At 36.0% G+C, this 26484-nt stretch overlaps 1 protein-coding gene across 4 annotated transcripts in view; it reads left to right on the plus strand.

Moving 5' to 3' along the window:
* The window catches only part of RB1CC1 (RB1 inducible coiled-coil 1), a 116975-nt gene extending 95529 nt beyond the window's left edge, over positions 1-21446 (plus strand). For 2 of the 4 annotated variants that reach the window (XM_066379063.1, XM_066379062.1), the window contains 6 exons: positions 8415-8469; positions 9767-9814; positions 10095-10153; positions 13509-13645; positions 18012-18082; positions 19001-21444. In XM_066379063.1, the coding sequence (XP_066235160.1) occupies positions 8415-8469; positions 9767-9814; positions 10095-10153; positions 13509-13645; positions 18012-18082; positions 19001-19078 (448 nt within the window). In that variant the 3' untranslated portion in view covers positions 19079-21444. Of the gene's footprint in view, positions 1-281; positions 682-8414; positions 8470-9766; positions 9815-10094; positions 10154-13508; positions 13646-18011; positions 18083-19000 lie in introns of those variants that run through there. The other 2 variants (XM_066379065.1, XM_066379066.1) reach the window with 2 other exon arrangements.
* Positions 21447-26484: the final 5038 nt, after the last annotated feature.

Here is a 26484-nt window from a genome sequence, read left to right on the forward strand (position 1 = left end):
AAGCAGCATGGGGCCTGGCATTATCATGATGCAGTATGATGTTCTTCCTATTGAACATTGCCGGCCTCTTTTCTTGGACTGCTGTCTTTAAATTATCCAGTTGCTGACAATACTTCGAATTGAGCTTTTCGTTTGGTTTTTAAAGCTCATAATGTATTGGTCCTTGAATGTCCCACCATATACACAACATTCTCTTATTCAGAGTCAAATTTGCTTTAGAGGTGGAAGGGCTAGGTTTTCTGGGTTCACAATATGCCCTTTTCCTTACGATGTTTTCGTAGGTAATCCACTTTTCATCCCCATTTATCATCCGGTTCAAGAAGGGCTCAATTTTGTTCCGAGCAAGCAGAGATGTGCATATGACGACTCGATCATCCAAATTCTTCTGACTTAATTCATGTGGCACCCATCTTGAATATTTCCACACCAATCCTATCTTCCGAATATGGTCCGAAATGGTTTGCTGAGCTGAATTAAGCCTTTCTGCAATCTCCGATGTTGTCAGAAAAGGATCTTGCTCCAACATGGTCTTAACAACATCGTCATCGATCAAAGATGGTCGCCCAGAACGTGGCTTATCAGAAAGGTCAAAATCACCTGTTTAGAATTTTTCATACCATCTTCTGCATGTCCTATCAGAAACTGTACCTTCACCAAACACTTTCAATAAATTTTTGCATGCTTCTGTAGCATTTCTTCCTTATTGAAATTCGTAAAAATACAGTGGCGTAAGTGAACTTTATCAGTAGCCATGGGTACACTATCGCTTCACACATAAGACTAACATGAATCAACTTTGTTTTAGTTAATTTGCTACGTCAGTATGTGTACATTAAGTGATAAAAATAGAGAGGCACACATGTGCCAAACAAACATGTGCTTATGTGTCCGAACTTGTTGTGATAGAAACGGACAGAACTTTCCGGTAGACCTGACATATCAATTATACCACTATAAAACCAAAAAGAAAAAAATAATTGCTAGTGCTAGTAATGCAAACTTTGTCCTTCCCTGATTGCTTGTTGCATGTGCAGTGCTTCTACTTGTTTTGGCCTAATTTTGAATCCACCCTTTATTTTATGTTTGTGTTTCTAAAGTTGTAGAACAAAACTGTTCATTTTAGAAAAATTGAAAACAACAGATTATTAGCACAGTCATCTTCAATTTGTTCCCTAAATGAGCAACATCAAAATTACTATTCAACTTCTTAGAAATTAAAATCTTGGAACTCATCTTAGTCCTACTGAATCAGAGACTCCACGTCAGTAAATTCATTTCTACTATGTTAAGAAAATATCTCTTAGGACTGTAGATCTAGATATTCTCAAGAAAAAAAAAACTAATAAACTGAATCCAGGTATACAAAAGGAATTCTTACTGGGTTTATCTCAGGAATGCAAGGTTGGTTTAACATCTGAAAATCAATTTATGTAATATATCAGTATTAATGGATAAAAAAAAAGCATTTCATAAAATATAATAGCATTTCATTATAAAAACATTCAACAGACTAGGAATTGAAAAGACCTTCCTTGACCTAATAAAAGGCATCTGTGAAAACCCACAGTTAAGATCATACTGAATTATGCAGCATAATCAAATGTCAAAATAATCTAGAGATGTTTTCTCTGAACATATGTACCTTGATTTACCAATGTCACCCCATTAAAATTAATCCAAAAAAAAGAGATCATACTGAATTGTGCAAGACTAAATAGTTTTCTCCTTAAATCAAGAAAAAGAAGATCACCCACTCCTGATGCTGGTCGTTAACATTGCACTTGAAGTTCTAATAAAGGGCATTTACTCAAGAAAAAGAAACTGTAGGCATACAGATTGGAAAAATAGAAGTAAAACTATGTCTATTATACACACACATATATCTTATAACATAATGTTATATATAGACAGTTCTAAGGATTCCACTAAAAATCTGTTGTAACTGATAAACAACATCAGTAAAAATGCACAATACAAGATCAGTATCTAAAAATCAATTGTCTAGCCTGACCAGGCAGTGGCGCAGTGGATAGAACGTCGGACTGGGATGCGGAAGGACCCAGGTTCGAGACCCCAAGGTCGCCAGTGCTGGCTCATCTGGCTTGAGCAAAAAGCTCACCAGCTTGGACCCAAGGTCGCTGGCTCCGGTAAGGGGTTACTCAGTCTGCTGAAGGCCTACGGTCAAGGCACATGAGAACGCAATCAATGAACAACTAAGGTGTCACAACGAAAAACTGATGATTGATGCTTCTCATCTCTATCCCTGTCTGACTCTTTCTCTGTCCCTGTAAAGAAAAGAAAAAAAAATCAATTGTCTAGCAACTCGTCTGAAAATGAAATGAAATTTTACTTATGGTACCATAAAAGAGACAATACTTAAAAATAAAAGGTCAAAACTTGTTCATTGCGGATTATAAAATATTGTTTAAAGAAATAAAAGGAGACCTAGAAAAACATCTCATGTTCATTGGTTGGCAGACTTAGTCTTGTTAAGGTGGTAGTACTCCCCAAATTGATCTGCAGATTCAACATAATTCTTGTTGAGATATTTGTTTTCTTTTTTTGTATAAATGGGTAAGGTAGTCTTAAAATTCATATGAAATTGTAGGAACCCAAAAGAGCCAAAGCAGTCTTGAAAGTGAAGAACAAAGTTGGAAACACACACATTCTTATTTTAAAAATTAATACAGTGCTAGTGTGGTGCTAGCATGATAAATATACATACATGCACGCACGCACACGCGCGCACACACACACACACACACACACACACACAGTGTGTCTGTAAAGTCATGGTGCGCTTTTGACCTGTCACAGGAAAGCAACAAAAGATGATAGAAATCACCAAATAAAGGAAAACCCTCCCAATTTCTGTAGGATGGTGTGGCAGCATGAGCACATGCACAGATAATGATGTAACACCGTATATACAGTGGAGCAGCCCATGGCCATGCCAGTCGAGATGGTACAGAGGAAAGTTCAGTGTGTTCTGTGGCTCGCTAAATTCGAATCCGTGACCAAAGTGCAACGTGAATATCGGCACGTTTATAACGAAGCACCACCACATAGGAATAACATTACTTGGTGGGATAAGCAGTTGAAGGAAACCGGCAGTTTGGTGGAGAAACCCCATTCTGGTAGGCCATCAGTCAGTGATGAGTCTGTAGAGGCTATCCGGGATAGCTACCTAAGGAACCCTAATAAATCTGTGCATGAGCCCACATCGAACTGCACTGAATAGGTATGACACTGGGAAGAGTTTTCCTTTTATTTGGTGCAGATTTCACATTTATCTTTTTCTTTTGTATTTTTCTGAAGTTGGAAATGTGGAGGCAGTCAGACAGACACCCTCATGAGCCCAACCGGGATCCACCTGGCATGCCCACCAGGGGGCGATGCTCTGCCCATCTGGGGCGTTGCTCTGTTGTGACCAGAGCCATTCTAGTGCCTGAGGCAGAGGCCATGGAGCCATCCTCAGTGCCTGGGCCAACTTTGCTCCAGTGGAGCCTCGGCTGCGGGAGGGGAAGAGAGAGAGAGGAAAGAGAAGAGGAGGGGTGGAGAAGCAGATGGGCGCTTCTCCTGTGTGCCCTGGCCGGAAATCAAACCCGGGACTCCTGCACGCCAGGCCAGTGCTCTACCACTGAGCCAACCGGCCAGGGCCTCTATCGTCTTTTGTTGCTTTCCTGTGACCAGTCAAAAGTGCACCATGACTTTTTGGACACACTGTGTGTGTGTGTGTGTGTGTGTGTGTGTGTGTGTGTGTGTGTGTGTATACAGAAATAAGCTCTTATATTTATTGTTAGCTGAACCCTTGCATTTTGTTCAAGGGTGCTAACTGAATTCAGTGGGGGAAATGTGGACTTTTCAACAAATAGTGCTGGGACAGCTAAACATGCAAAATAATTAATTGGAACTTTTCTTCACCATACAATACAAATTAAATGTAATAATTTTTTTGTGTGTGTGTGACAGAGACAGAGAGAGGGACAGATAAGGACATACAGGAAGGGAGAGAGATGAGAAGCATCAATTCTTCGTTGTGGCACCTTAGTTGTTCATTGATTGCTTTCTCTATGTGCCTTGACTGGGGGGCTACAGAAGACTGAGTGACCCCTTGCTCAAGCTAGGGACCTTGGGCTCAAGCTCGTGAGCCTTGGTCAAACCAGATGAGCCCGCGCTCAAGATGGTGATTTCAGGGCCTTGAACCTGGGTCCTCTGTATCCCAGAATGACGCTCTTATCCACTGCACCACCACCTGGTCAGGCTAAATGTAATACTGTGAATGAAATTATAAAACTCTTTTAGGAGGAAGTGTTCATGACTTTGCAATAGGCACAGCCTCTTTCTACAAGAATTACCATTTATAAGGAGAAACAATTCCAGCCTTTATTAATGTTACTTTAAAATATAGTTGGGGAACTATACCTGCAAGAGAATTTAAAAATCCACATTACAATTAATAACCAAAGAATTATGAAGAATTATAAGAGATGACTATGAACAGTTATATGCCAACAAATTGGACAACCTAGAAGAAATGGATCAACTCCTAGAAACACACAACTTAACAAGACTGAACGGTGAAGAAATAGAAAATCTGAACAGACTGATTACTAGTAAGGAGATTGGATCAATAATCAAAAACCTCGCAGCAAAAAGAAGTCATGGACCAAATAACTTTATAAGTGGATTTAACTAAACATTTTTTAAGGAACTAGTATCAAACTTTTGAAACACTTTCAAAACATAAAAGAGGAAGGACAACCACCAAACTCATTTTACAAGGCCAGCATTATCCTGATAGTAAAGCCTAACAAAACACTACAAGAAAAAAAGAATTATTCCTGATTAATGTATTGATGCAGAAATCCTCAACAAAATGTTAGCAAACTGGATTCAAATACATAGAAAGGATCATATACCATGACCGAGATTTATTTCAGGGATGCAAGATTGTTCAGTGTCCACACATATCAATCAATGTGATAATTGAAAGGTGGAAACTCTGGAGACTCATGAAGAACACGAGGCTAAAATGCATTAAAAGTAAAAGTTTATTAAAAATGCCCAGATGCGAATGGGCTGAGACAGATGAAACCACATCAGCCCTGAGCAGATACTAGGCACTTTTTCACTGAAAGGTGGGAAATGGGGGAGTTTATCAGCAGGTGGGTTTTCTGTTAACTCCCAGTTTTCAGTTTCTAGCCCAGCATGCCTCAGTAACTGTTTTAATTGGCCTGTCTTCAAGTGATTGATAAACAGATTTCTCCCACTGGGTTTATTGATTGGCCAGCAGTCAAACTAATTTCTAGCTATAGAATGGGAGTGAAGTGCTTCTATTTATCTAACAATGATCACATTAACAAAATGGACAAAATTCACATAATCCTCTCAATAGGTGCAGAAAAAAGTATATGACAAACTTAAGCATCACAGTTGAAATACTAGGAATTCTAACCAGAACATTTATGCAAGAAAAGGACATAAAGGGATTCAAATTGAAAATGTTATTATATATAGAAACTGTTAAGACTTCACCAAAAAATAGAGCTAGTAAATGCTGGCAGTGAATTTGTAGGATTCAAAATCATTATACAGAAAAATTAGTTGTGTTTTTGTTCACAAACAATGAACTTTGAGAAAGAGAATGGAAAACAATCCCATTTACAATTTTGTCAAAAGGAATAGAATTCTTAAGGGATAAATTTAACCAAATAGAGGAAAGAGCTATATACTGGAAGCTATAAGACATTGATGAAGTAAATTGGAGAAGACAAATGAATGGAACAGTATCCAGTGTTCATGGATTGGAAGAATTAACATCGTTAAAATGTCCATACTACCCAAAGTGATATACAGATTCAGTATAATCCCTATAAAAATTCCAATGGCATTTTTCATAGACAGAAAAGCTATGCCGGAATTCATGTGGAACAATATATGAAAGACCCTGAATAGCCAAAATAGCCTGGAACAAAAAGAACAGAGCTGGAGACATCACACTTTCTGATTCCTAACACTATTACAGCACTGTAGTAATCAAGCATTATGGTATTAGCATAAAAACAGACACATAGCTCAGTGGAACAGAATAGAGATCCCAGAAATAAGCCCCCACGTATATGGTCAACTATTTTTGACATGGGATCCAAGAATACTCAATGTGTAAAGAACAATTTTTTCAATCAGTGGTGCTGGGAAAACTGGATAGGCACATAAAAAGGAGTGAAACTGGACTCCCATCTTACACCATTCATAAAAATCAACTCAAAATGGATTAAAGACTTGATGATAATCCCTGAATTGATAAAATTTGTAGAACATATAGAGGGTAAGCTTTTTGACATTAGTCTTGGCAGTGTTGTTTTTGTTTTTTTAATTTTACACTGAAAGCAAAGGTAACAAATAAACAAGTGGGGCTACATCAAACTAAAAAGCTGTACAGCAAAGGAAACCATCAACAAAATGAAGTCCCTTATGGAATGGGAGAACATATTTGTAAATCATATGTCTGATACATTGTTAATGTTGAAAATGTACGAAGAACTCACAATTCAATGACCCTACAAAAAATAAACAGACAAACAAGAAACCCAAATAATCCAGTTAACATTAGGCTAAGGGCCTGAACTGAACAGATACTTAAAAAAAAAAAAGACAGATCACCAGCAAGTATATGAAAAGGTGCTCTACATCAGTAATCAGGAAAATAAAAATCAGAACCATGATGAGATAACAAAGCCGTTATCTCTCAAGGGGATGTTCATCCATATACACTGCAGTATTATTCACAGGTGCCAAAATATAGAAATATCCTAAGTGTCAATGAATGGATGAATGGAGTAAGAAAATGGTGAAAAATATAAACTGGATTATTATATAAAGAAGGAAATCATTCCTTTTATAACAATGTAGGTGAACCTGGAGAGCATCATTATGCCAAATAAGCCAAATAGAAACAAATACTTCATGGTATCCCTGATAGTATGTGGAATCTTTAATAAAAAAAAAAAAAGTCAAACTCAGAAATAATAGACAAGTAGTTACTGGGAGGTGGAGGAATAGGAAGAGGTTGCTAAAAGGATGCAAATTTTCAGTTATAGGATAAGTAAGATCTGAGGATCTAATGTGTAATATGGTGAGTATAGGAGATATCAATGTGTGTTTTACAGTTGAAATTGAGTAAAGAGAGTAGAATTTTAGTATCATCTCCCCTTCCCCCCAAAAAAGTTAAGTAATGTGTTAATTAACTTGAAGGAGGACTCCTTTCACAGTGTATACATATATCAAATCATCACATTGTACACTTTATCTTACAATTTTATTTGTCAATTATGTATCAGTAAAAAATAATATAAAAAAACTATTTTTTTAAATTATTTTTTTAATATTTTAATGGATGGGCAAATTTACATATGGCATATTGACTAGCACATTGTAGCTACTTTGTAATACTTCTAAAGTCTTTATTATAGAGATTTAGTTTATTTTTGTATACTGAAACTATTATTGTTCTGTAAACTGACTCAATGGTATTTTGTTTTTAGTATGAATGGTGAAGCCACCTAAGAACTACCACTTTATTTATAACATGGATTCATCCACAAATAGGAAGGAGAAGGTTCTTAATCCCTGAAAAACAAACAACAAAAACCAAAACCTTGACATTTTAAAGACATTCTAGAAAAGGACATAGACAAATATTTCGTTTATAATTTCAAAAGGTTTATATGTCCAAGTTCAGGACCTCTGGTACAAAGATTGTAGACCATTGAAATGTACCCTAGTTCATTCAAGCAGTATGCTTTAGAAAATTTAGTACAGACCCTTAAATTTTATTTTTTTTATTTTTTATTTTTTATTTTATTTATTTATTTATTTATTTTTTTGTATTTTTCTGAAGCTGGAAACGGGGAGAGACAGACAGACTCCCGCATGCGCCCGACCGGGATTCACCCGGCACGCCCACCAGGGGGCGACGCTCTGCCCACCAGGGGGCGATGCTCTGCCCACCAGGGGGCGATGCTCTGCCCCTCCGGGGCGTCGCTCTGCTGCGACCAGAGCCACTCTAGCACCTGGGGCAGAGGCCAAGGAGCCATCCCCAGCGCCCGGGCCATCCTTGCTCCAATGGAGCCTCGGCTGCGGGAGGGGAAGAGAGAGACAGAGAGGAAGGAGGGGGTGGGGGTGGAGAAGCAAATGGGCGCTTCTCCTATGTGCCCTGGCCGGGAATCGAACCCGGGTCCCCCGCACGCCAGGCCAATGCTCTACCGCTGAGCCAACCGGCCAGGGCCCAGACCCTTAAATTTTAAAGTAACTTGTTTAGTAGTAGTAATAGTTAAATTTCTAAAATTCTTTTGAAAAATGTACAGTCCAGAATTTTAAGACTTAAACTAAAATAATTCATTCTCTCTTAGAGAAAATGTTCATATGCTATCTGAAGAAAAACAGAGGATAATTCTGTTAGAACGAGTAAGTAAATTGTTTTAAGTGTAATATGTAATATGTTCATTCTGGAGATGCAGTTAAGTAAACCAACCCTGTGCTGAAAACATACTCTGTGTTTATAAATTAGATTGTTTTTAGTTGGGGGGGGGGGGGGGAAGACAGATAGGAAAGGAGAGAGATGAGAAGCATCAGTTCATAGTTGCAGCACTTTATTTGTTCATTAATTGCTTCTCACATGGCCAGAGGGCCCCAGCTAATCCATTTACCCCTTGCTTGAGCTGGGCACCTTTTGGGCTCAAGCCAACAAACATGGGGTCATGTCCATGATCCCATGTTCAATCTGGCAACTTTGGGGTTTCCAACCTGGTCTTAAGCATCCTAGGTCAACACTCTATCCACTGTGCCACCACCTGGTTAGGCGATCTTTTTTTAATGGTTATTTTTTTATTAATATTTTGAGAAGTAGCTAAATAATTGGCAATATTATTTCAGGCTTCTTACTTGTCATATCTTTCCATTAAATGAAGTCTGTATTAGAGAAAAGATAAGTAGTCTATAAAATAAAGATGTACAATAATAGTTTTAATCAATAGCTCAGAATTTGTTAAAACACTAAGTAGGAATTTTACATTTCAAAAATCAAAGGATTAAATACTTACCCTACATTGGGCAAGAATAGAATATATGGATGATGAAGAAAAGTTGTCTTTTCTAGAGATTGACATGAACATCGCCAGTGAAAACATTGGCAGTAAGTGGTTTTCTCCCAGCTGTACTATCAGATAATGTAATTTTGATTTAAATTTAGCATCTTTGTTTATAGACCACTTTTCATTCCTTAAGCTTTTTAAGAGTTAAATTTAGCAGGGTTTTTTTGCTCTTTACAAGCTTATCTTTTAAAAATATAGTCAAAATTGTACAACTTTGTGTTCTAGCATGCATTTTATTTGTTATTAAAGGGTTTTATGGTCACTTACATCAGAATCAACTGGGGTATGTGCAGGTCCCTCCTTTTAAGCCAGACCTACTACCAGAGTTTTTGGGATAAATCTCAGATATTTTAACTGCATACGTAAAAGTTCCTCAAGTGATATGATAAATTTCCGAGAACTCTTGGCTTAGGTAATTATACTAAAAGTGTTCTAATTCTCTTTTAAGCGAGTAAATAAAACAGTGGGAAAGGATCTATGAGAAATTATTTTCCACTAACTTTTCTACTATAACCAAACATTAATCTGAAGTTTAAGAAAATTTTGACATTTCTTGTTTAGATTTGAGTTAGGTACAGCAATAAACCGTAGGTCTCTTTTCTTCTCTGTAGACATTACAATTAAAAGAAGAAGAAAATAAGCGGTTAAATCAAAGACTGGTAAGTTTTTTCTTGCCCAGTTGATCTTAACATTTAAAAATATTTTTCATTGTATTTCATCATAAAGATCTGCCATCGGAAGGATTATTTCTAGTAGTTTTTATTGAGCTATGGTGGTCATTAACTAGTGATTCTTAGAGTTACCATATATGTTCATGTATCTGACCAATATAATTTAATATATGTAACACTGAACAAAATTTTTGCAATAAAAACCTTATAAATGTTGTACTTTAATTATGTAACCTTTATGAACAATTTATTTTTATTATTTTTTTAGATGTCTCAAAGCATGTCTTCAGTGTCCTCAAGGCATTCTGAGAAGATAGCTATTAGAGAGTAAGTATTTTATTTATATTTTATGTGGTTTTTTCTGTGCAAAAAATTTTACTGAGCTGAATAATACTGAATTGTTAATGAAAATGAATTTCAGTGCCCATAATTCTAAAGATCCAGGTTCATTGAACTGAATATTTTGTATTTATTGGTAGTGAAAACATTTTATTAAAAAAGAAGGTTTTTCAGCCTGGCCTGTGGTGGCACAGTGGATAAAGTGTCAAGCTGGATCACTGAGGTTGCCATTTCGAAACCCTGGGCTTGCCTGGTCAAGGCATATATGGGAGTTGGTGCCTCCTGTGTGCGCCCCCCCCCCCCATCTCTTCTCTCTGAAATGAATAAAATCTTAAAAATATATATATTTTTCTAAATTATTATTTCTGGTAACATTAGGGTTGCAGTAGAAATCTTTCCTTATAGCTTTATCATTTATGCATAAATATTCCCAAACTTTTCTATTACTCTTTAATTTTTCAGCTGGTGCCACCTCTTTTAAATCCCATTTATCTCCTAGTCTTTTTAAATTTTAGATTGAAGCATCTTGACTTTTTAAGTTGCAATGTTTTCTCATTTTTATTTTTCAGACTTTGTTTTATTGATATGACAAAATTCATAGTGTGCTGTTAAATTTATCAAAGAAACAATCTTTCTGGACCAAATTACCCTATATTAAAACATTGGTTTTTGGTGTGGGCTATTTTAAAACAAAGGTCTCTGGAATAATAAAAACATTGTTAGCAGTTCATGAATACTGGTCAGTTTTCTATACCTGTCAGGACCGATATAAAATCAGTAACTGTTTTTAAAAGACTCTTTATTTTATCTACAGTAGATATGTTGACCAAATTCTTAGTTGTCAAAAATCAGTGGTTACTGACCTATAAGTAATTATTAGAATTTTATCTTTTCTCAGTGATTTGAAAGGGAGATATCTACTTTACCTACCATCTGTATGTCAAATCAAATCAGTTACTGGTGTTTTAAAGATTAGAGAGAGATTAACTTTAAAAAAAAACGGAAGAACTTCCTCAGAGAGGTCCCATCGCTGAGTAAATGATTAATGAATCGTTTCATTTGTTATCATTGAAAAGTTCCCACAGTGATTTTAATGACTTCTTAGGTGTAGGAAGTCATTAAATTATTTTGACACCTAAGGAATTCAAGAATAACTTTCAAGGGCTCTTGATACTTTGAACATTTCTAAAAAAAAAACTCTGAAGTAGAAGACACCATTTGAAGCATGTTGGCATTTCTTTTCTTGCTCCCTTTCAGGCCTTAACTCCAAATTAGTCATTTCCATTGTTTAAATCTAATCACATAAACGTAACTCAATTGGCTTTTCTTTCAAATTGAAGAGCACTATACTTGGAGACTAGAGAAATAGTGTATAGTGCCATGGTTCTCAAACTTTTTGAAGTCAGGGCGCATTTAAAATTCTACAAATAATTGTAGGTACATTATACAAATTTCTGAGAAATGTTATAAGTCATATATTAAAGAAAAAATTTAGAAAGTCCAAGTCTGCTTTTATGGTAATTAAATGAAATAAATATGACAAAATTAAATTTATTCTGACATTAAAAAATAATTTTGTTACATTTTTGAGTTATGCTTTTGAGAATTCATAAAAAAAGAAGGATTAGAAAATAAAAACGACAAAAAGTTATTTTTTTATATATATAGATACATTCTTAGTAAGATTTAGTAAATTCAGCAGGTTCCGACATGAATGTGTTAAGTTTTTTCGTTCTTGTGTTTATGAGAAACATGAGCCTGATGTGTCCTGGCGATTTCTTCAATGTTTGGGCATATATTTGAAAGGCAAACTCTCATTGCCTTGTCAATACATTGAAGAATTCCTCTCTTTTTACTCTTAATTGTGTTGAGGGTAGAAAATCCTAATTCACATAAATAGGATGTTGAAAATTGTAGTAAAATGTTCAAAGTTCTTTTAGATATTGCCACATATTCATCTTTTATAGAAATCCAAAAGGCTTCAAGAGATAGTTCCTTATGTTTAATTATCAATCCACGATCAGTGGATATAGCTGCTAGTTCTTCTTCTGTTAATGTTAAACCAAAATCACTTGAAGCTTCCATGAATGGGTTTCTAGTCCAATCGTATTGTTCAGTGTTAAGTGATGGAAAATGCTATACATTAAATTCTGCCTGTCAGCCTTCAAGTCCTGTTTTATTTACACTTAACTTTTGCTTACTTCCAGAATCAGATTCTTCAATATAATGCTTCTTTTTCTTGAAATCTATCCATTTTATTTGGGTGTATTTATCTAAAAATAATATAATGATGTGTTAATAATAAATATAATAATGATGTGTTAACAAAAAGAGCGGTATTTCTGTAATGAAATGGTATAATAGAGTAACTATATTTTTTTACATCGGCCGCAAACCAGCGCAGCCAGTAATTCCAGGTCCTGAGTTGGGAACAGTGCGAAATTAAGAAAATACAGGGTCTGGGAGGGCCCTGTAATTACTGCTGGCAAAAACAAAGTGCGCTGAAAAACCTCATCTTGCTTTATTTATAGGGCAAAGTGGGCCATTAGCAAATCAATGAGATCTTTGATCATGTTTGCAAGGCAACCCAAGAATTTTACCGAGTGCAGAAAAGCCCCACCATACATATATATCATCTTAACTTTACACCAAACAAAGGATTGAAGAAACTTGCCTCCAGTCTTTCTGGGGAACATAGGGGGTGGTATAAACAATCCAGCACCACAGCTTAACAACCTTTTGCAACCTAATCAGGCAAGTGAAGTGGGGGGTTGGGCAGACTGTCAGCTTACAGCCAATTTCCCATACCTCTGTCCCCAAAAAATCTAAACTCCAAAAACCCTGTTGGTTTTTTGGTCCCCAACAGGCACATATTTCTCTGGAATACCATAGGGCGCACCTGGAAATGTAGGGGGCACACTCTGAGAACCTCTGGCATAGTGTATAGTATTGATAATTTCTTCGCCACTGCAACTATAAATGAAAGATTATATTAATAGGATGAATATCTTCTTCATACAACTAGATGAACTGTAGTGGGTTTTTTTTTTCTCTATGTCTTATGTTCTTAAAACAATAGATAGTAACAAAGATTATTTTTAAAATATTTTTCATCTGCTACAGTCGCTAGCATCATTCTTTGAACATCTTCTGTTTGTGACCAGCATTCCCATTAGGATCTGGATAGAGTTAAAATATATATGTAATGTAAAAGCGAAAATTAATGTTGCACTGATAATATTTCAATATATATATAATTAAACACTGAAAAATATAATCTTGAAGTTTTCAGGATAGGGTGATACTAAACTTTTCAGGCAATAATATGGTATTCTTTATTCAGTTTTCAGGTGGGAGATTTGGTACTCATCATCCTAGATGAACGCCATGACAATTACGTACTGTTTACTGTTAGTCCAACCCTCTATTTTCTGCATTCAGAGTCTTTGCCTGCCCTGGATCTCAAACCAGGTGAGGGTGGTAAGTGTCACATTCAAAACTAAAATAATAAACTTGAAGTAAAGAGGATATATTAAAGATTTTCCTTCCCTGTTTAAATATATTAGAATTAAATAACAAAGAGGAAGCACTGCTTAACCTGTTTATTTATAAAATCTAATTATCCAGATTATTTTCCTAGATTCTATTGACAATTCAAAATCAATATTGTTAATGTGATTTGGCCAAACCTAGCAATAGCAGAATTAAATTGTCACAATCCTTTTTTTTTTTTAATTGTCACAATTCTTAATATAAATCCAGCCTATTTAAGTTCACGTTTGCTTATAACATTACTTTTTTGCCAAATTATAAAGTGTCTTTTCTATCTTATTTATCATCCTGTGTTTCTACTTTATTTTTTAATGACTTTGTCAACACTTAAACGGTTAAAAAAAGGCAATAATAAGCTCTTTTAAAATATATTAAATTATAATGTCTATTATCTATTACTTTAAAAAATATCTTCCAAGTTTAGATATATTTGGGCTGACCAGTGGTGACACAGTGCATAGAGCATCAGCCTGGGATGCTGAGGACCCAGGTTCGAAACCCTGAGGTTGTCTCGGCTTGAGTGTGGGTTCATTAGGCTTGAGCTCAGGCTCACCAGCTTGAGTGTGGGGTAATTGACATGATCCCATGGTTTCTTATTTGAGCTCAAAAGTCGCTGGCTTGAGCAAGGGGTTACTTGCTCTGCTGTGGCCCTCCCTCCCCCAGTCAAGGCACACATGAGAAGGAATCAGTGAACAACTAGAAGTGACACAAGTAGATGCTTCTCCTCTCCCTTCCTGTCTCTCTGTCTCTAGCTTTCAAATCTCAAAAAAACAAAAAACAAAACCTACCAAGTTTAAATAATTTGTGATTTTGCTGAAGGCTTTATAAGTTGTATCTATGGACCAGTGATTCCTGGGTCTGATGTAATAAACTAGTCTCATCAATCAAGTATAAATTTTAAAAAATTTTTGGACTACTTAATATAAGTCTAATCTAAAATCAGGCTCAAAATAAATAGCTCTTTGCTACCACAAGCTGTGTTTCCACCCACTTACCTAGACCTAATACCTAATATCTTTTTTTTTCCTCAAAATAAGAGAATGAATATGAAAGACCTGCTATCACTGTACTGATCAATATTAAAAAGTAATTTTTTTTACCCAAGAAATATAATTCTCTTTAGGAAGGGAAAAGAATATATCATACATGGGTCTTACTTTTCTCCCTCTCACATTGATGTTTTTTTTAATGATGTGTTGTACTTGTACTCAGGTAAAACTTCTATTCTTGGTTCCACAACAGACTTTTCTTTGACTTGTAGAAACCATTCTCTGTATTTATATATGGTGACCTGTTTTTTTACTGCATTCCTCTTCATATCCATTCCTATTCTCTCATTTGTTTATATTTGCATTTTTCTCTTCCCTAGAGTCCAAGAACACACAATTTCAGATGAAATTATGTTAGGACAAAGGTTTTTCATTTTACAGTAGTTCTTCCTATGGTTTTAACTGATTGTTTCTTGATACATATTCTTTATTATTCTTTAGTGGGCCATGATTTTTATATTTTAAATGCCTGTAGGGAAAAGGTTTTTACTGTTTAGAAGGAAATTTTTTCAGTGTTGGGCTCATGAAACAGTGGTAATCATTCAATGAATAGTAGTCTCAGGAAGTCTGGGTCTCTTCTCATCTTCATCTCCACCTGGTGCCAGAGGGAAACCATGCAATTAGGTTTAAGTGGGCACATAAAAATGTACACCATACTAAAGTAAAAGTGATAGGGAAAGGGACCCTCCCTTTATTTTCAATTTTTTTCTATTACTTTGAAGAATTTCAAAAGAACAGAATTGATACCTTGGAATACTTAACTAGAAAAACAAGAATGTATGTTTATTTGATTACTATTCCTATTTAAATTATAACCTGGTCAAATTCCAATTCCTGAAGTAGGTCAATGTCACATGATTACTTTATCATGGCTGTTGGTGGTGAGTTATATAGAATACACATAAATATGTATGTTTTCCAGGTAACCATGAGAAATAAGATATGCTTACAACTTACTGGTTCTGTACCTTCGAAACAATGAACTTTTTCTTTCTGTGATATTCTTTGTGTGTGGTTTTTGTTTTACATTTGTTGAAACTTTTACTTGAAATTTTTTTTTTATAGTGACAGAGAGAGAGTCAGAGAGAGCGATAGATAGGGGCAGACAGAATGGAACGGAGAGAGATGAGAAGCATCAATCATTAGTTTTCCGTTGCAACACCTTAGTTGTTCATTGATTGCTTTCTCATATGTGCCTTGACCATGGGGCTGCAGCAGACCTAGTAACTCCTTGCTCGAACCAGCAACCTTGGGTCCAAGCTGGTGGGCTTTTGCTCAAACCAGATGAGCCTGCACTCAAGCTGGCGACCTCGGGGTCTTGAACGTGGGTCCTCCACATCCTAGTCTGACGCTCTATCCACTGTGCCACCGTCTGGTCGGGCCTGAAAATCATTTTTAAATTTACCAAAAAATAGCATAAGTATGGTACAAAAATATCCATATACTTTTACCCATGTTTACCTTTTGTTTCTAACATTTTACCCCATTTCTGTTATTTCTATATGTCTATGTCTAAATTTACAAATATATAATTATATACATGTTGTGTGCACATTTTGTTTCCAGAACCATATGAGGCTAAATTATATCATGTTCCTTTATCTTTAAATATTTTCAGTGTACATATCCTAAGAATAAGGAGTTCAATGTTTAAGTTTTGGTAACACTCACTGCCTACTCAGAGACTCGCAGTGCAGAATATCATTCTAAAGGCTTTCACTAGTCTTGCAGAAAAGAATTTATTTAACGATGTTATATAATTTACCATGGCACTGCACCACCCCACCCTTTTTTTGAGGAATACAGAGCAGAGAATACCAACTGTGGTAATGCTACCCTACCCCTCTGTTGTTGCCCTGGGAATGCGTGGATTCTAAGAGTGCTTTTATGCCTGAGACAGAGGGACTCATAAGTCCTCATATGTAAAACATAAGCATTTCATTGTGAAAGATTCTTTTCAGGACAATGAATTGTACGAAATGCTATATTACTCATCATAGTATATTTCACATCCTGTGGTCCAGGGGCTCTATCATGTAATAGTGTCTATGTCTGTACATTTCTGATGGTTTTTTAGGATATCTTTCATTTACAGGGTGTCCTCGGGTTATGACAGTCTCGACATACAACATTTCTAGTTTACAACGCTCACTCCCATAAAAACTTTAAAAAATTGACACATGAGTGTTTTGGCTTACACCATTCGCATCGTACTTACAGACTACGTGGGCAAACTAGTTTGGTTGTGTGTGGATGAGTACTCAGTAATGCAGTGTATGAGTGAAGGAGTTGGCATCCCCCATTGTGCTTATTGACCCCAGTTTAGACTGTTAAAAATTGCAAGTGTTCCATTTCTGTTAGGCTAGGTTATGATTTGACTTATACCAAAATTCGGTTTATGTCACTGTCATAGGAACGGAACTGTGTCGTAACCTGAGGACCCCACTGTATATTTATTTATGGAATAAAAATCAATTCAGGCTTCTTTTGGGAATCTCAAAGACTTTAGCCTAGACAGATAATTTATTGGCCAGAGTACTTTTGAAATGAAGTTTTTATGATAATTTATGATGAATTTAAAGAGATTGAGTATTTGCCTCTTCTTTAGTTTGTCACACTTGGGCACTGTGAGGACTAGCTTTTTCATTGTCTCCTCTCCCATTTTCCGTCTCCCTTTTACTCAAGTACTACCCTTCTAGACTTGCTTTGCTTCCTAACCCTTGTTGTGTCTTGTACACCAACTGTCTTCACACTACACTGCCAGGCCCTGAGGAGGACAGATGTGAGAAAGGTGCAGTTTCTGTACTTGAACACTGGTGTTAAAAGCATTGCTTTAAGAACCTATAAAATAAATTTTGTCTGCGTAACTGCTTTCAGAATTGATAAGGTCGTCTTTGTTATCACTTTCAATAGATGGCAATGTTGAGCTAATTTAGAATTCTTTAGGTTTGTTTATGATTTATACTTAGATTATTTGTATTTCTTTAACTTCATTAGTTCTCTGATTTTACTTACCACCTATATTTAATGAATAAATAAAGCCAAAATTACTGGTTGGAAAGTAGAATGAATTCAATGTTGTTTTGTAAATCATTACACATTTTTGTGATATCAGCAATTTGAAAAGTCTAACTCATTCTCTTATTCTTGGAAATGCACTAGTCTGTTTTGGTTCTGGCATTTAAATTTTTTTAAGATAATTATAACTGTACTTTTAAAAAGAAACTAACAATTTGTTTGAATAGCTTCAGGTGCATCTAGAAGACCCTGGGTTCTTGGAAAAGTAATGGAAAAGGAATACTGTCAAGCCAAAAAGGTAAAAACTATATCATATATTAAAAACCTAGGAATTATGTAGAAAATGTTTATACTACTTTATACAGAAATCTTTAATAATGCTATCCTTGGCATTTTTACTCACTAGAGTTAGACCTTGAATTTAATGAGCCTGACTTGTGGTGGCGCAGTGGATAAAGTGTCGACCTGGAACACTGAGGTCGCCGGTCCAAAACCCTGGGCTTGCCTGGTCAAGGCATGTATGGAAGTTGACTCTTCCAGCCCCCCCCCCCCCCTTCACTCTCTTCTAAAATGAATAAAATCTTTAAAAAAAAATTGAGTGTGAGTTTGACCCAGCAATTTTATAAGTATTTCTGTTTTTTATCTTTGGATATTAGAGGTAGATTACCAACAATCCATTGATCTATGTAGAAAAACTACTTGTAGTAGTTTTTCTATGATCTATGACTATTGATATTAGTGTTTTTATGTACAAAAAAGAACACAGCCTAACTGTTGATTGAAAGTGAATCTGTTATAGAGTTGATATTTTTTATTTTCATATAGTAATGCCATTGAAGAAGATATTTCACAGCTAAAAATGCACCTGACTGTACTATTAGCAATGCCAGTACAATACAGTCAATGAAATCTAGTGAGGCTTCTCCCTAATTAACTGTAATTTTGGGCCCCTGTGCTCCGAAACACTAATAGAGCTTAAACTATGTAGTATAAAGGTTTCTTTGATACTTTAAAGTAACTACTTATGGTTCACTGTATACTGTATTATTTGTATTATTTGGACTGTATTCTTCCATCAGTATTAATGGCTCAATATACATATTTTCACCTGCTGAGGGGTAGATCATGTATAGTTTGACAAAGACTCCCCCAATATTCTAGAATTGAGTAGTGTGATGTGATGGTACCTGTATAATTTGGTTTCTTTCCTTCTTAGGCACAAAACAGATTTAAAGTTCCTTTGGGGACAAAGTTTTACAGAGTGAAAGCTGTGTCATGGAATAAGAAAGTATGACTTATGGAAGAAAAGAATTCATTCTGTGACATTTTCCTGATTTGTCATACAGTATTCATCACTCCAAAAGCAGCAGGCCATCTTTTTATACAAAAGTCAACATGACAGTATGCTTCATTGGTGTACATCATTTATTTTTTAACTGGCTATACTTTAGGAACAATAAATTCATTAAGACACTTGGCTGAATTAAAATGGTTTTGTTTTTGTTTTTACCCAAATAACTAGAAATGTGGACCAAATTAGTTCATTTTTTCAAAGGGCATACCCTGTGCATTGTGGCTTATGATTAGCCATATTAATTGCCTGTTACATATACATTAGCTTGAACTTAGATATTAAATGTTAGTTGTTATTACCAGCATTTGTCCTTTTGTGAAATCAATAGCAAAAAACTTGCACTCTTTAACACGTTCTTTATAAAATGTGTAAATTCTTCAAAACTATTTAAAGAAAGAGAAATGTTATTGCATGCAGATAATCATAATTTTGAGTTTGCCTCTGAAGATTACTAAAGCAAATTGTTTCATTTATTTTTTTAAATGCCCTTTGATGTTTCAAAACAGACCAAAAAAAACTCAATTTGATTTTTAAGGTCAGCCATAATTAGCAGTCTTTTACAGCACTTTCAACAGATTGCTCACCTGGGTTCTAAAGGGAAGAGTTGGTGCTCTTGACAGTTTCAAATGCAGCACTGAAGCCTTCCCAACATCTTTATTAATCTGTTTAGAATGATTATATTGATGAAATTAAAATTTATGGTTCAGTTTCAGAAAAACATTCATTGTACATTAACCATTTAGAGGTCATTTAAATAACAAAATATTGTATTGTAAAAGACATGTAGAATTTTAAAACAATAAAAATTTGAACCTGTAAATGTGTATGCCTTTTAAGAAGGGTACATTTTTAATATATTTGAGTGATTGCTGGGATGTGGGATAAACTCGTTCTGTATTATATCAAAAGAAACATGTTTATTACAAAAATGTTCTTTAATTATATACTATGTAACAGGGTAAAACAGTGTTAAGTGGAATAGAATTGTGTAAACTAGATCTTTAGACAAATTGCCATGGTGCAGAGGTATTTAAATGAGTTAATTGAGTTGGATGAGACTTGTTTCAGGTTTGTTGCTAGAGAACAATAAAATAATTTTTTTCAGAAAATATTTAATTTCTTCATAAAAATAAGTTAAATATTTTTTTAAATATGTATATCTTAATAGTACAGAAAATGGAATAAACACCATAGTGTATAAAAAACTGAATTTGACAACATATTAATGAATAAATGAACAAATGACTTCACATGTTTCTATTTAATCCTTCCATGACATCTTAATACAAAGAACACCAAAGCAATAAATTACTTCATGTACAAAGTGGCTTTTCTTAAAGCAGGTTTGGTCAGGTCTAAATGAATCTGCCAGATGGACCATTTTTACTTAACTGATGCCGTTCAAATTTAATATGTGATCATTGTGCTGTGGATTTGTAGTAGACTGACAAATGACATCAAATCCATCATCTTGTTAAATGTTGATATTTAATTTTGTCGCTTATATTTCTTATATCCATCTTGTCAGTGTTCACATATCTGTTTATAAAGCAAAAAAGAACTGCGATTTTCTTTGTTAAAAAGAAGAAAAATGAAACCTGAAAAATCAAAACTCATTAATTGTATTCTTACCTTTGGATAGTTAAGGAAAATGTACTGTGTGGTTTGACATCCGAAAGTTTACGTCAAGTCTAGGTATAACTTTGGGCAAGCTGTGTAAACTCTGAACTCAGTTTTCTCACATATAAAATGGTGTATGTAATAGTAGGACCAACCTCATAGGATTATTTTGAATATTAAGTGATAAAAATTATAAATCTGCCTGACCTGGTGGTGTTGCAGTGGATAGAACGTTGGAATGGAACACAGAGGACCCAGGTTCGAAACCCTGAGGTCGCCAGCTTGAGCATGGGATCGCAGGCTTGAGCAAGGGGTCACTCGCTCTGCTGTAGCTCCCTGGTCAAGGCACATATGAAAGACTAATCAATGAACAGCTAAAGAGCCACAATGAAGAATTGGTACTTCTCATCTTCCTCCTTTCCTGTGTTTGTCCCTATCTGTTCCTATGTCTCAACACACACACAAATAACTATAAATCTAAAATATTTTGAACAGTTTCAAAAAGCAGATTAAGTACTAAGTAAACATTAGCTATTATAAAGATTACTTTAAAAAGTTAAGAATTCGGCCCTGGCTGGTTGGCTCAGCGGTAGAGCGTTGGCCTAGCGTGCAGAGGACCCGGGTTCGATTCCCGGCCAGGTCACACAGGAGAAGCGCCCATTTGCTTCTCCACCCCTCCGCCACGCCTTCCTCTCTGTCTCTCTCTTCCCCTCCCGCAGCCAAGGCTCCATTGGAGCAAAGATGGCCCGGGCGCTGGGGATGGCTCTGTGGCCTCTGCCTCAGGCGCTAGCTAGAGTGGCTCTGGTCACAACATGGCGATGCCCAGGATGGGCAGAGCGTCGCCCCCATGGTGGGTGTGCCGGGTGGATCCCCGTCGGGCGCATCCCGGTTGGGCGCATGCGGGAGTCTGTCTGACTGTCTCTCCCTGTTTCCAGCTTCAGAAAAATGCAAAAAACAAAAAAAAAAAAGTTAAGAATTCACTGTTAAGTTCTAATAGAAATACTGCTTTTAGCACAAGTTTGAATACTTAAATCACATTTCACTGCAAGTAGCTATATGCAAATTGTGTGATTATTTTGGCACAGGTGCCTGGATATACTAAGAAAAGAATGAATGAAAATTATTTAAACTTTTATTTTTACTTATTTAAAAAATCATGGTGTAAAAAACCCAAAAACAAGTATGCCCCTAAACCCCTGTTATAATTCCCAGTTTTGACTGAGACCACTGCTTTTTCTTGATAAACCAATTTACATTATTAATTTGCTTTCTCATATGACATGAAGATTTAATTATTTGCATAAGAACTTTCTCTTCTATTATTTTCTAGTTGGTTCATTACCATTTACATTATCATGACTATTTTCTGCTGAATCAAGTGCTGAACTGTAATTAATTTACTTGTACAGTTCAGTGTCTTTATTTGAAGCTTTTCTGTTCTTTTTTTCAGGTGCTATTACTATGTAATTACCCTAGCTTTAATCTTTTCAAATACTTCTTCATATTTTCTATCAAGTTACATTTTCTCAAAGACCTCATCTTGGAAACATTAGCTCTTCTACTTCAAATTAATCTGGTTGCTCTCTAAGCCTACTAGATCATATTCTAAGAATATGAAATAATTAACATTTTTTGTTAGAAAGCCATTGTTTCTTGGGCTCTCTTGGTGGATCTTGAAATTGTTACTTTCTAGGAAAGAAACAGTAAGTTTTCTGAAATTTGCAAATATTGTATAATCACACTTGACAGTTTAATTGGATATAGAATTTTTCAGAAGCTACTTCATTTTATTTTGCTTCCTAAATTATTGTGAAATCTAATGCCATTCTATTTGTTCTATTATAGATTATATACATTTTTGCCCCATTCCTATGCTCTTCAGATATCTTTAAGAAGCTGCTTTTTAGACCTATACAATGGCATGATGTCTTTGTGGGTGGGTAGGTGGATGTGTGTGCACACGCATGCGAGAGAGAAACATGAAAATGAAATGAGAAGCATCAGCTCATAATTATGTTACCCTAGTTCAGTGGTTGGCAAACTCATTAGTCAACAGAGCCAAATATCAACAGTACAACGATTGAAATTTCTTTTGAGCCAAATTTTTTAAACTTAAACTATATAGGTAGGTACATTGTTACTAAGAGCTGTGGTTTGCCGACCACTGCCCTAGTTGTTCATTGATTGCTTTTTATACATTCCTTGACCCGGGGGCTCTAGCGAGTCAGTGACCTTGGGATCCTGTCAGTGATCTCATGCTGAAGCTGGTGGTGACCTTGCACTCAAGCTGGATGAGCCCACACTGAAGGCAGCGACCTCGGAGTTTTGAACATGGGACCTCAGTGTCCCTGGTCGATGCCTCTATCCACTGCACCACCACCAGTCAAGCTGGCATGATAATGTCTTGCAATTCCTTATATCCTTGCTGTTAGTGAATCTTTTCGACCTAAGGATGTCCTATAGCGCTAGGGGAAATTTTTTAATTTTTTGTTTATTCCTCAAACGTATGTTAAACCTTTTAGGTCTCTGTTTTCCTTCTATTCTGAGAACCTATTTTCTATTTGATTGACAAATGTTAGTCTTTTCTGAGCATTTTCTCAATGTTTTCTTTAAACCAGTTAATTGAATTTTTATGTTGGCAATTATTTAATTTCTAAAATTGCTGATTATCTTTCATGATAAGGGTTCATTATCTTTTCATATTTCTCTAAGCATATAAAAATTGCTTTTCTATAGTTTTATCTTTTCTATTGTCTCCAAGATATTTTTCTTGTTTTTATTTTATGTCAGACGTGTTCCTGAATTGTCTTGTGTTCCTTGTTAATCCCCTCAGATTTTAGAGTAGAGCATTAAAAAGCTGATGGCCAACTTTTAAATCCCTTTCTGCACCCCTCTCTGGGTAATAGGGAAAAAAAATTTAAATGGAATGAAATCTTAGAAATCATATGGCCTACCCGTTTTTGGTTTTTATTTTATTTCATTTTATTATTTTATTTTAGCGAGAAAGAGGGAGGGACAGGAAGGGAGAGAGATGAGAAGCATCAACTTGTAGTGTGGCACTTTAATTGTTCATTAATTGCTTCTCATAAGTGCCTTGACCAGAGGGGTTCTTTGCCCAAGCCAGCAACCTTTGGGCTCAAGCCAGTGAAAATGGTCATCTATGTCTATGATCCCACACTCAAGCCCTTGATCCTGCATTCAAGCTGGTGAGCCTGCGCTCAGGCCAGCGACTTTGGAGTTTTGAATCTGGGTCTTCAGTGTCCCAGGTCGACACTCTATCCATTGCACTACCACCTGGTCAGGCTGTTTTTAATTTCAAAGTGAACAATCTCAGTACTATATTTCTTTATATGTATATATGTAATATCCACAGTACATATTAATTTTAGGATTGACTTCATTTTAGTCTTCCAATTTATAAACATAACATCTTTCCATTTATTTATAGCCTCTTTAATTCCCAACAGACATGTTTTGTAATTTTCAATAGAACTGAAAATGAGCATCTTTGTGTTCTTGGTCCTTGAGTAAAAGCTTTTTTAGTCTTTTGTGTATGCTCCTATTCACTGTGGGTTTTTCATTTATGGCTGTTATGTTAAAAGAAATTCCCTTCAATTTCTAGTTTGCTGAGTGTTTAACACCAAGGGGTGTTGAGTCTTTCTTGTCATTGCTGAAGTGTAGGCACTATTGTCTGAGGGTACTAATTCGTCATTTCTTTTGTGACATCACTGTCGCCCTGCTTCTTTTAAATAAAGACAAGAAAACAGGTTTAGAGTGATAGTGACTTGGCCAATGTTTCAGAATTGGGAGCTCTCAGCTGGCAATTAAATTGTTTGTTGTTTTGTTTTATTTTTTGTCTTTTTCTGAAGTGAGAAGAAAAGAGAGACAGACTCCTGCATGCGCCTGACTGGGATCCACCCAGCAAGCCCACTAGGGGGCGTTGCTCTGCCCATCTGGGGCGTTGCTCTATTGCAACCAGACCAATTCTAGCACCTGAGGTGGAAGCCATGGAGCCATCCTCAGTGCCCGGGCCAATTTTGCTCCAGTGGAACCTTGGCCGCAGGAGGGGAAGAGAGATAAAGAGAAAGGAAATGGGGAGGGGTGAAGAAACAGATGGACACTTCTCCTGTGTACCCTGGCCAGGAATCAAACCTGGGACTTCACACGCTGGGCCGATGCTCTACACTGAGCCAACTGGCCATGGCCCCCTTGTATTATTATTTACCACTTGCATTATTTTCCATATGAACAACTAACCCTACTTTTGTCCCACTCTAAATACTCAACAGTGTCCGAGAGTAAATTTTAAATGTTCTCACCCCATAAGCTAATAGATGCATTGACTATATTGTGTTAATCATTTTGTAACATATGTACCAAATCACATTGTACACCTTAAACTTACACAATATTATGTACTAATTGTATCTCAATAAAGCTGAAAAAAATATATATAACAAGGCTTTTGATTGAATAAGATTCTAGAGCTATTAGATTTACAGGAAAACTGGAGTACAGAGAGTTTACACATATCGTGCACTCAGTTTCTTATTAATATGGCACATTTATTAAAATAAATGAACCAATATTAAAATTCTTATTTATTAAAGTCCATACTTTATTTAGATTTCTTTACTTTTTACTTAATGTCTCTTTTATGGTGCAGGATTCTGTCCAGGATAACTATTACATTTTGTACTCATGTCTTATGCTCTTCTCGGCTGTGACAGTTTCTCAGACTTTGTTTTTGATGACCTTGACAATTTTGTTCATTTTGTAAAATATCCCTAAACTGAAATTTGCCTGATATATATTTTTAATTTTAATGTATTGACATGATTTCAAATGTCCCATTCAATATAACACCCTCTACACACTGCATCATGCCCCCCATGCCTCATGAAAAGTCTCTTTCCACTCCCATTTCTCCCTCTTTGCCCTTCTGCCCCTACTGTCTCCCTTTCACTCTGGCTATTGCTACCCTGTTTTCTATAGATATGTGTTATGTATATAAGTTTTTGACTAATCCCTTCACCTTCTTATATCATCCCCTCTTCTCCCTTCCCTCTGACAGCTTTCATTCTGTACCTTGCAACACTGTCTCTGTTTCTATTTTGTTTCTCAGTTTATTTTGTCCATTAGATTCCACTTATAAGTGAGATCATATGGTATTTGTCTTTCTCTGCCTGGTTTATCTCAGCATAATCTCCAGGTCCACCTACCAGTGGTGGCACAATGGATAGAGCATCATCCTGAGATGTGGAGGTCCCAGGTTTGAAACCGCAAGGATGACACCTTGGGCATGGAATCGTCTGCTCAAGTATGAATTCATCAACATGATTCCATAGTCCCTGGCTTGAGCCCAAAGGTCACTGGTTTGAGTAAAGGGTTACTAGCTTGGCTGGAGCCTCTTGGTCAAGGCACGTAGGAGACGGAATCAATAATCAACTAAAGTGCCACAAGTATAGGTGATGCTTCTCATCTCCCTTCCTGTCAATCTTTCTTTCTCTCTCTTTTGCTAAAAACACACCTCCTCCTCCTGCTACTACTACTAATCTTCAGGTCCATCTATGCTGTTGCAAAAGGTAAGATAGATGTCTTTCTTTTTTAAGGCCACATAGTATTCCATTGTGTAAATGTACCACAACTGTTTTATCCAGTCGTCCACTGATGGATGCTTGGACTGTGAACTGATCTTGACTATTACAAACAATTCTGCAATGAAC

This window comes from Saccopteryx leptura, chromosome 3 (genome assembly GCF_036850995.1).
Source record: "Saccopteryx leptura isolate mSacLep1 chromosome 3, mSacLep1_pri_phased_curated, whole genome shotgun sequence".
In the NCBI taxonomy this organism is placed as follows: domain Eukaryota; kingdom Metazoa; phylum Chordata; class Mammalia; order Chiroptera; family Emballonuridae; genus Saccopteryx; species Saccopteryx leptura.